At 35.4% G+C, this 12147-nt stretch overlaps 1 protein-coding gene across 4 annotated transcripts; it reads left to right on the top strand.

The window, feature by feature from the left end:
* The first annotated feature begins 70 nt into the window (after positions 1-70).
* Positions 71-11763, top strand: LOC127497820 (macrophage mannose receptor 1). Of its 4 annotated transcripts, XM_051866573.1 has the most exons (13): positions 83-1189; positions 1346-1460; positions 1720-2094; positions 2278-2598; positions 2682-2711; positions 4574-4684; positions 5376-6724; positions 6871-7245; positions 7407-7778; positions 7898-7978; positions 8174-8281; positions 8757-8813; positions 10531-11763. In XM_051866573.1, the coding sequence occupies exons 7-13, from the start codon at positions 6697-6699 to the stop codon at positions 10893-10895; spliced, it is 1386 nt and encodes a 461-aa protein (XP_051722533.1). In that variant the 5' UTR covers positions 83-1189; positions 1346-1460; positions 1720-2094; positions 2278-2598; positions 2682-2711; positions 4574-4684; positions 5376-6696; the 3' UTR covers positions 10896-11763. The 4 variants fall into 4 exon arrangements, with proteins under 4 accessions (XP_051722536.1, XP_051722533.1, XP_051722534.1 ...); XM_051866574.1 differs by lacking the exon at positions 2682-2711; XM_051866575.1 differs by lacking the exons at positions 1720-2094; positions 2278-2598; positions 2682-2711; positions 4574-4684; positions 5376-6724.
* Positions 11764-12147: the final 384 nt, after the last annotated feature.

Below are 12147 nucleotides of genomic sequence, written 5' to 3' on the forward strand. Positions count from 1 at the left end.
TAAATAAATAAACAAATAATTAAATAAATATATACGCTGAGAAGAACTGCGTGTTCTTTTGGTTGGTAAATGTGTTATTTAGTCTGAACACTTTTGAATTACATCAATATTATTTAGGAATAAGCAAATACAGTTGGCTGTCTTTCAGGGTTTTTTTTTTTCTTTCTTTAATAATTATTTAATTTATCTGTTGACTGCATCATAAAAAGACACTTTTTATTTCTCACATGGAGATATAATATTTGCAGTGCAAAGGAGAAGTAAAATTAAAACTATTTTATAGAACTTAATTTAACACTTTTAAAAAGCTTACTGTAGATATACCAGAAAAAAAATAGAACTTTGCTCAAATATAGACAAATATAGACTTATTTGTCTATATTTGAGCAAATTTCTATTTTTTTTCTGGTCATATAATAATAACTCATTTTACCATAGTTTGGTTGAATGTGTGTCTTAGCTGCAGTCTTAAATAAGACATCTCTTTTACTTTTTAAGTCACACACACACACCTTACATGAATCACATAACAATGCAAGTTATAGTTGGATTAATATTATTTTCTCAAAACTGATGAAATATTTATACTTTTTTATTAATAAAACATTATCAGCATTATAATCCATTATCAATGCAACCTCAAGGACATTTTAAAGGTTTGTTATAAAAAGTGACATTCTGGTGTAATATGTGCAATTACATTAGAGTAATACTAGAACTCATTTGTGTTTTCCCTTATTGTTTGACTGAATATTCAAAATTTTAGTTTAAATCCTTGACTGAAACTGCATGGTCATCCGAGATGATGTTATGAAAAAACTTGATATGTCTATTTAGACAGATTAGGGCCCACACACACATTCCTCAAGTATGATATTTCATTCAGTTTGATCAGCAACATGACCTGTTTACCTTCATTCTTACGCAGAATGCATGTGGGCATGATCATTTTCCAACCGTCAAACAACTTTAGAATTATCTTACAAAATATGTAGTCAGCATTCAATACTGTAAGAAGCAGCTTCTTTCTAATGAATTATGTTGCAGAAGACTGTGGGAGTACATGACGACATGATTTCTCAAGAGTAGAGTAGATAACAGGCTAAACAACATTCTTAAAACATAGACTGCTTTTAAAATAGTCAGACTCCGACCAAACAATGAAGGAGTAAGTACGTTTTAAGCAGATGTAAGTATTACATTTCTAATACCAGAATGAAATATCCTGTCAAATGTAAAAGTGTTATGCTTTTACTAGGCTATTAAAGAGTCTGCATTTCTTGAGTTGAGTACTATGACATTACATGCCATTTTTAAAACTGTGATTTTGATTTGTTTGTGTCAGATTGTACATTTAAAAAGAGGAAAAGAAGGCTGTATGGACTATGGTTTACTCACACACTGAGCTCTGTGTAGCTCCTGAAATTACATCATGGTTTTCTTTCTCCTTGTCATCTTTGGTAAGCGTTTTAAGTAAACATGGATATATTTTATGATTTTGTCATTTTATGATATCTTAAAAAGGATGACACAATTTAGTTATTTAGCTTTCTGTTGAAATGTTATTTTTTTAGAAAACAATTTTCCACATGTAAGCATGTTTTCAAGTGTTTGTAGTGATTTGCATACCATGAATTACAGTACATGTGCTGGTACTCTTCTTTGTAAAGGCATTAATGAATTAATTATTGTTATTATTATTTTATTTATTTTTCTCAGGGCTTTTGTCCTTCACTTCAAGCCAAATATCTCATCAGTATCACTTCATAAATATCAGAAAGAACTGGACTGAGGCTCAGAGATTCTGCCGTGAGAATTACACTGACCTGGCGACTGTGAATAATGCAGACGAGATGAACAGCTTGTTCAGAACCATAAGTGATGTTTCGTATGATGTGTACATTGGACTTTATAGAAGTGAAGTGTTCAGATGGCACTGGACACTGCCAGACAGTTCCAATGTAGAGCCGTTCCAAAAGTGGAAAGATAAACAACCAGATCAAAATAATAATCATGGCTGTGCAGTAATGGACAACAATGGGAAATGGTTTAGTGATAGCTGTGACTCTCAAAAGCCATTTGTTTGCTTTAATGGTAAGATTTTCTTTTGCACTATTGTCTGTACATTACCTTACATTACCACTGTTTTTATAACAGCTATGATAGTGCTCCAGTTTCATAAATCTTTGTAATCTGTTATAAAAGTGCAAAATTGTGACATATTTATTACCTGATATTAGCAGCAATTATAATCTTTTGCTTGTCGTTTGCCTGTAGCAACAACCAATACAAAGTACATCCTGATTGAGGGGACAAAAACCTGGAGGGAGGCCCAGGAATATTGCCAAAAATTCCACACTGATCTAGTCAATATCAGAGACTCCACAGAAAATGAAAATGTCAAGAAAATTGCAAAAAACGATGTATGGATTGGATTATTTAAAGACCCTTGGTCATGGTCGGATCAGAGCAACTCTTCTTTCCGTTACTGGAGTAACATCAGAATAGACCAGGATTGTGTTGCAGTGATGGTGAACCAAACAGGGAAATGGAATGACATCAAATGTAACGCCACTCAGCCCTTCATCTGTCATAGTGGTGCGTTCATCCTTTTCTCTTAAGCAGCCTTCTGTTTACTTAATGTCTGTATGTAACATGCATCTAATCTGCCTCCTTTACAGATCTGAAATCTCAATCAACCACTAAATCAGGTATATTGCCAGCACCAACATTAAAGGGATAGTGCACTAAAAACAGATGCATGATTTGGGGATGATAAAAATTTTCTGATAAAAATTGTGATTTGCTGTTTTTGTTTGTAGGCCTGCACAAGTTTGGCCCAAACTTTTATTATTATCATTATTTTACAAAATTAAAACGAGCAAAATTGTAACATTTCTTGTAAATAAAAAAGCATTTAAGAAAAAAAAATACAGTAAAACTGTGAAATACTAATATGACTGTCTTAATTTCTTTACTTTTCAAGTGTAATGTAAACCATGAAAGCTTTAAATTTAGAGAAAAACTAGATAGGGCCCTTAAAGCTTCTCTTTTGTTGATGACATCTGGTTTATAATTGCTCTTCACTCCTCATTACAAGTCTGGGAAGATGGTTGACGTACGATGCTTTTCCACATGCACATCATAAGCGACCCAAACTCACAGTGTTTGCAAAAAATGAGTTCTTGTGGAGGGGCATGCAGGCCTGCGAAACAAGCCGCTCTGAGACACTGAAAACACTGGATCATGAGCTGCTCACGTGTAAAAGAACACAGTGGGAGTATCTAATAAAATATGCAATAATATTAATAATATACAACAATAATAAAAAAAATACTATGCTATAATAATAACAATTGAAAGGCCCTCGCACCGTGCCACCGCCACCCAGTGGTTTTAGGAAAACAGAGTGTGGGCGATATGCATTTAGATATATAAATATAGAAGGACTACATCAGTCATTTGTATTTGCCACACTTCCTGCTACCAGCTGGTGGCGCTATAACTATAAATATATTTTGGCATGTAGATGTCTTCAGGCCAGGGCACTTATCAAACATGTGAATTCTGAGGCAGACTGGACATTGTATGCTTGAGTTACAACAACTTCCTGTTTCATGACAATAATAGCATGCTTTAGCACTCAGCTAAGTGTTGCTAGCATGTTTTAGAATGTTTCTAGCATGTTTAGTACTCAATTGCATATTTTAGGATGTTACTAGTAGTGCTAAACACGTCACTTGCTGTTGCCAACCGGTGGTGCTATGACTAACTGAATATTGGCATGTAGATGTGTTCAGGGCAGGACTCTTATCACACGTGAAGTTTGGGGCAGGTTGGACATTGTATGCCTGACTTACAACAATCACAATTTCTCAGGCTGCCACAGACACACTGTTCAACGAAAACTCAAAATCTTTGCAATTTAACATTGCAAAGGCCTTTAGATTGGACTGACTAAATATGATGTTGATCTGATTAAAGCTCTAGGAGGGGTTTGTTAAAGTACAATGTCTGGAAATGGAAAAAACTGCACAAATTTTGTACAATGTTTGGAAATGGAAAAAAACTGCACAAATTTTGCAGAGAAAATTCAAAATATCTCAGTTCCTGTTGGGTTTTCAGATTTTGCTCCCAAGGACTTTCTTTGTAGGTACTGGGCTGTTACATGTGTCTACCAAATTTTATACTTGTACGTGAAATGTAGCGCGAAGGGCGCTTAATTGAAATTTTGTAGGTGCCGCTATCGAGACATTTTGCCACACCTAATTCTGAAACCCATATCAGACGTAAATTTTCACCACTTCTGACGTGTGTGCAAAGTTCCATGACTTTTCAAGCATGCTTAAGCCATCAAAAATGCAATTTATTTCAGAGAAGAAGAAGATTTGACCGAGCAATTACAATAGGGTCCTCACACCATCGATACTCGGGCCCTAATAATAATAATTTAGCAGCTAATTTAATAATTTTCTCAGATTGTTACAGAACAGTCTACATTTCAACATATTGCAAATGTTACAGCAAAAGCCTTAACTATGCAACTTATTAACCAAAATGTTCTCACTTACAGCTACTCCTGGACCAGCAACAACAACACAGCACACACCAGCCCAAAACACAACTGAGGGGGAAAATACAAGCAGTCAACCAACACAAATACTCACTACAGGTCCAGAGCAAGGTGAGAGATACGCTCACTGTGAATATTTTTGATGCTGTTCCTACGAAAGTTAGTTCTGTTTTGAAAAAAAAATTGTATTGTTTGTGTAATTCGTCCATTTGTGTGCGTGTTCCGGACAAACTGTCATTAAATTGCCTGTGCATTAGTGGGGATTTTTCAGTTACTATTTCTGCATGTTACATGGTTACGCCAGTAGATAGCAATAGGTGATCTTTTTATGAAAGTCATTGAATCATTCAACCGATTCGTTCGAAACACAAAATCATTCAGGATGAAACATCACTACTGTGTTGCTCTGAGACATTGAACCGGTTAATTTTGCTTTAGCTTTGTTTGGAACTATTTTGTTGGTGGAGAAAAAGTAGATAAAGTAACTGGCAATACTGCATCTAAAATGTAAGTTATAAACTAACTTTTGTAATTTATGGCCGAATCACAGCTGTGGGTCAAACACAACAGCTGTACTCTTGCTTGTGTCATATTACTACATTATGTGTTAGTAAATTTACACTGTTTATTATAAAAAATAATGTAACTCCTATGCATTCTGCCCTGAACAGACACATTTTCCAGTACAGTGGAGTAGTACAATAGAGTATGGAATTAGATTTAAATAGGCTATCATCATACTTTTTTCCTTGTTGCTTTCACATATAACCATACTTATACCTATCTTTTAACCCTCCCAAAGATAACCTGATTCTGGTCCGTGAGAACCTGACGTGGACTGAAGCTGTGAGTTACTGCAGAAAGCACCATGTGGACCTGGTCTCCATTCACAGTGAGGAGCTTCAGACGAGGGCAGCGAGAAGAGCCAGCCAGGCCTCCACTTCTCATGTATGGCTGGGTCTCCGTTACACCTGCACCTTTAACTTCTGGTTCTGGATAAAGAACAGAGAAACAGGCTGCTACCAGAACTGGGCGTCTGGCCATGGGCCTCGTGGTTATGAGGAGTGTGGGCTGTCAGGAGCTATGGAGTCCACTGGGGGGCACCGTTGGGTCGGGAGGCCAGAGAGCGAAAGGCTGAATTTCATCTGCCACACTTGTGCAGACTGCCAATTATGTACTGATGCATTTTAACCATAAAGAGCGATGGAAGACTGTGAAGCAGTGAGAGATAAACTGCTTATTTGATCCTATACATTTTTAATGGATTCTGTGCGCTTTACATGTCGTTCTTATGGCAACAAAAACATTATGTCTAACATAACTGTTAGCACTTAAACATCATTTGGTATGATTTATAAGCTGTTTTCCTTATAGGGACCAAAAAATGGTCAAAAAATTCTGCTATTGATTAATTCATTAAGATCGGTTGGATTAAATAATAGACAAATATAACTGAACGAGAAGAAATGCGAATGAAAAGTTTGATACTAAGAGCCTTGTGAAAGGCAGTTACTGTGAATGAAACATTTATATATGAAACACTTATTTTGAGTAGTGAAAAGGATACTTTGTGATGTGTTTTGTACAAACACAATTGAAAATATGCTGAAATGTTTGAAAAAAGTACACTTTTGATGATCTGTTGTGATACTAGTTTTGAAAATTGTGCACTTGCTTGTGAAAACTGCGCCAAAGCAATTTTTAAAAATGTAATACGAATACATTATAAATATTGTAATATGAATCATATTACATTTTATAATATTGTAATGTTATATATGAAATTGTAGAATTAATACAAATAATATGTGCTATTTACTCAAGAAGATTGTAGTAGAACATAATGTAAATGAGCAAAACTGCTGTTTTAGACCTTTGCACAAAAGTATTTAAATGTTTCATAGGAAGCAAGTATTCAAATGGCATTAATTTTTGTGTATATGAGGTAGTTTAAAATAGAGGATCTTTTGTTTTGTGTTCCTTTCTGTGTTCAGTTAAAGGAACAGGTGTGTCCTTTTTTGTTAGCTTATCTAGATCCGCTAATTTAAAGGGAAAGAGTGTTATTAGAATATGTAATATGCTTTAACACACACTGGGGTCTTTTCCATGAACACTGCACCATCATGCTGTCCATTCTCCTCGCTGTCTTAGGTAAGCTTTTAATACAGACTTTCTTTCTTGACTTTCGAAACTGCTGATGTAATTTAGCATTTACTGCCATAATGAACAATGATATGTTTACTTTTTTTTTTTCAAGCCATTAATTAATCCATGTTTATCCTATATGTTCTACACAGGGCTTTTGTCCTTCACTTCAAGCCAAATATCTCACCAGTATCACTTCATAAATATCAGAAAGAAATGGACTGAGGCTCAGAGATTCTGCCGTGAGAATTACACTGACCTGGCGACTGTGAATAATGCAGAAGAGATGAACAGCTTGTTCAGAACCATAAGTGATGTTTCGTATGATGTGTACATTGGACTTTATAGAAGTGAAGTGTTCAGATGGCACTGGACACTGCCAGACAGTTCCAATGTAGAGCCGTTCCAAAACTGGAAAGATAAACAACCAGATCAAAATAATAATCATGGCTGTGCTGCAATGAACAACAATGGGGAATGGTTTAGTGATAGCTGTGACTCAAAAAGGCCATTTGTATGCTTTAATGGTAAGATTTTCTATTGCAAGTATTTAGAGTCGCATATTTTACACATTCGTTTTGTAATGTTTTGTGACCTAAACTTCCCACTGGTTTTCTTTAATATAATAGACATGATGCATATGAATATTACCAGCCTTTATAAACTTTAGCTTGTTATTTGTCTGTAGCAAAAGGCAATAAAATCCCAACTGAAAAGAAAAGAACATGGAGGAAGGCCCGAGAATATTGCAGAAACAATATTCACACTGATCTAGCCAATGTCAGAAACATCTCAGAAAATGATGATATCAAGAATGCTTTAAAAACTATATGGAACAGACCATCTAAAAACATCACAGAAAAGGGTAAAATCAATAAAACTGTATGGATCGGACTATTTAAAGATGCCTGGTTGTGGTCGGATCAGAGCAACTCTTCATTCCGGAGTTTCAGTCAGCCAAAAAACATCAGCAGATACAAGAGCTGTACTGCAGTGAATAAAACAGGGAGATGGAATTATGTCCGTTGTAACATCACTCTGCCCTTCATCTGTCATGGTGGTGCGTTTCATCACTTTCTCCTCAGCAGCTTTTAAAACTGCACATTACACTCTCAGAATAAGACTAATTCAATTTGCTCCATCTTTTTATGTAATATCTCTAATCTGCCTCCTTTACAGATCTGAAACCTCAACCAACCACTAAACCAGGTCCATTGCCAACATCAACAGCCAGACAGAATCCAAGTACATCTATCAAATGTACACATTCATTCTCAGAAATCTAGAATGTGACATGAGAAGGAATAAAAGATTGAAATCATCTTATGAAATAACAGATAACCTTTTAGATTACAGAACAGTCTACGTTTGAATATATTACATACAAATCCACAGTCTATTAAAGCAAAAGCATTAATTATACAATTTATTAACCAAAAAGGTTCTCACTTACAGCTACTCCTAGTGGAGCAAAAACAACAACAGAGCACACACCAGCCAAAAACACAACCGATGGTGGAAATATAAGCAGTCAACCAACACAAATACTCACTACAGAGCAAGGTGAGAGATTTGCTCACTGTGATTTTTTATTGTTACTTTTTCTTAATAGAATTTATGCAATAGTTGGCCTACATAGTTTATAAGGCTGAACAGTAAGTACATTTTCACTGTCCCTACCACAAAAGAATTATGATTTTTCTTTAACAATGCATTGTAAAATAAGACTAATTCAATTTACTGCATGTCTGTATGTAATGTCTCTATCTGCCTCCTTTACGGATCTAAAAACAACCACTAAACCAGGTCCATTGCCAACATCAACAGCCAGACAGAATCCAAGTACATCTCGCAAATGTACATTCATCCACAGAAATCTAGAATGTGACATGAGAAGGGATTAAAAAAATAAATAAAATTATCTGCTAAATTAATACAAAATAACAGATAATACATTTTTACAGATTATTACTATAGTTTATTATAGCAAAATCATTAATTATACAGTTTTATTAACCAAAAATGTTCTCACTTACAGCTATTCCTGGACCAGCAACAACAAAACAGCACACACCAGCCAAAACTACAGAGCTAGGTGAGAGATTTGCTCATTGTGATTTGTTATTCTTACTTTTTCTTAAATGAATTTATGCAATAGTTGGCCTATATTGTTTATAATGCTCAAGAGTAAGTATTCACTGTCCCCACCATTAAAGAATGCGTTTAAACATAAATATAAATATTCATAACCAGATAGCAAGCAATCATTGAAACAATGTTGAGTCAATGTTGATGCGTCAACTCTAATTGCATTGAATTAATGTTACAAAGTGATGTTGGTTCAATATCACTTCTGCACCTACAATTAATGTTGAAACAATGGTGAGATTAACAAAAAAAAAAAAAAAAATCAATGTCATTGAATCAACATTATGAAGTAATGTTGGTTCAATATCACTTCTGCGCCTGCAATTAATGTCGAAACAATGGTAAGATTTCAGCATTACACTACAAACCAAAATAATCAATGGAAATGTCACTGAATCAACTTTACACTATCAATGTTAATTCTATATCACTACTTGAAATTAGCAAAAAAGGCACCTCACGAAACTGATTTCAAACAGACTTCTGAGGCAGAGTAAAGGTTTAATGATCTACAGCAAAATAGTGCAAGCTTTGGTGATAACTAAGCAAATATTTAAGTACTACAATAGTAATTTCTCACTAGAAATGACATCAAAAGTGAAAAACAGTGGTCAAAAACGTACATTTACAAAAAAAAATGCCTTCAAAAATCGATCAGATAAAGGCATCTCATGACAAAGGAAGTGAAGCTAACATTTGATTCAGATGTCCCTTGATGCCTTCCTACCTTGAAATGCGTCCTCTGAAGGCAGCATTTTTCAGTTTTCGGACGCAGCCCTGATCTAGGTAGCTGTCTTGCTGCCTCGCTGTCTTATAAGAGAATGACTTGTATGGCAGCGTTTGTGCATGAAGGCACCTCACGGAACGGATTTCGGACAGACTTCTGAGGCAGCGTAACAGTTTAATGATCTACAGCAAAATAGCGTGAGCTTTGGAGAGAACTAAACAAATATTTAATTACTACAGTAGTAATTTCTCGATAGAAATGATATAAAAACGCAACTTTCGGACGCCATCTTTATTTTTCTAGCTCAAATGTCACAGATGGAAAGCACAGGATTGTGGGATATCAAAGGCAGCTAAGGATACATCTATGCTTCCTTCAAAAATCGATCAGATGAAGGTATCTCAGGAAACAGGAAGTGAAGCTAACACTGGATTCAGGACGTGCCTTGATGCCTTCCTACCTTGAAATGTGTCCTCAGATGGCAGCATTTTCCAGTTTTCGGACGCAGCCCATCTGTTGTGGCGGTTAGCAAACAGCGTTGCATTACCGCATGCGCCCCATTCTGGACTGTGGATCGCCTGTGTGGATCGCCTGTGACTGACTCTATTAGTTGTCTAACTGCATGAACCGAACCGTGATGTCCGTACCGTACGGTTCGAGATGAATACATGTACCATTACACCCCTATTATCTTGTTGACAAATCAGCAAAATTTTAACCCTAACCATATGAGAGTAGCTTTTTATGTTTAGAAGGATTGAATATATGATAAATTAACGGTTTCTTTGTTTTTCCATTTTGAAGACAAAAACAAGAAAAAAATTATCTACACGGAAGCTACACAGACCGATATGTTATCAAAACAATTATTATTTGTTCCATATTATTTCCACATACAACTTAATATAATCCATATTTTTGTCAAACCATTCCAAAGATAACCTGATTCTGGTCCGTGAGAACCTGACGTGGACTGAAGCTGTGAGTTACTGCAGAAAGCACCATGTGGACCTGGTCTCCATTCACAGTGAGGAGCTTCAGGAGAGGGCAGCAGGAAGAGCCATCCAGGCCTCCACTTCTCATGTATGGCTGGGTCTCCGTTACACCTGCACCTTTAACTTCTGGTTCTGGATAAAGAACAGAGAAGCAGGCTGCTACCAGAACTGGGCGTCTGGCCATGGGCATGATTATGAGTGTGGGCTGTCAGGAGCTATGGAGTCCACTGGGGGGCACCGTTGGGTCGGGAGGCCAGAGAGCGAAAGACTGAATTTCATCTGCCAGTTATGTGCTGATACACTCTAGCCAGTAGCCACAAAAGAGGAGAAATTGATCAACTAAAAGACTGATTTTTATTGTGTTGTACATTGTACATTGTATTGGTACTACATACACCCCGTCTTCAAAGGGTAGCGAAGTAACAAAAGACACTTTCAGTAATAAAAATCTGACAATAGTGATATAACTTATAGCCTATATTTTCTGATTAGTGAGAGGCAGCTCATCCAATAAGAGACCAACAACTATTTACTTAGTAATATAATTGACCCAATATAAACAAAATACAGAAAAAACAGAACTAAGTTCCTCTCTTGAGGTTGAATCATCAGCACCAAGACTATTGGTAAAAAATAATAGATTTTTTGGACCAATACTTATTTATATCAGTCCAATATATATATATATATATATTTAATTATTTTTTTTTTTACAATTATTACTACTTGTTTTGCATTATTAATATCCATACAAAACTGTTCTAGACAATAGGTGATTACTCTTTCAATTTTTCAAAATGTCTTATTTTGTATTGTCACTTATGCATCTTTAAGTGTGCCTTGGACATAAATAATTGCAAAAGAGCAGTTTTGTGAAGTTTGAAGACTACAGTTATTATTGAAAGAGGAATTGTTAATTTTATGTTAATTATTCAATTAAATTCAATTCACATTTATTTGTATAGCGATTTTCACGATACATATCGTTTCAAAGCAGCTTTACAGGAAATGCATGTCAACATTACAATTTAGAGTGATCCGTTATCAGAGGGGACTGTGTCCAAATTATGTAATTTCAGAAATGTACATATACAAAAATGCAGTTAGTTAACAATGTATTAATTTAAACAATGTGTTAATGTGATGTAGAAACAATGAGCTCATTAAAGCAATTAATACCTCTTATGGGCCTCATTAAATGCCTCATTGGAGGGGGGGTGAGTGAAAATGTGAAAGTGTGAAAACTGATGGTTGAATTGGTTGAATTTAATTTAGCCGAGGAGGAACACTGAGGTACGTCCTTATTTTTTTAATTTTTTTTATGTCGTCTTATGTTAGAATAACTAAATTAATGCTAGGCCTGACTATTTAAGTTACTATATTCTGTATTACACTATTGATACTCAACACACCAACAAGTGACATTTCACCGGAAGTTTTCCAGCTGGCTTATATTATTGCGGAAGTTCTAAAGAACGCTCCCTGCATATAGTCCATTACAATGCTCTTGGAAATAACTGGGACGTTAATGAGTGAAAATGAGAGTGGCAAAAAAAGAA

Source organism: Ctenopharyngodon idella, chromosome 16 (assembly GCF_019924925.1).
Source record: "Ctenopharyngodon idella isolate HZGC_01 chromosome 16, HZGC01, whole genome shotgun sequence".
NCBI classification, from domain to species: domain Eukaryota; kingdom Metazoa; phylum Chordata; class Actinopteri; order Cypriniformes; family Xenocyprididae; genus Ctenopharyngodon; species Ctenopharyngodon idella.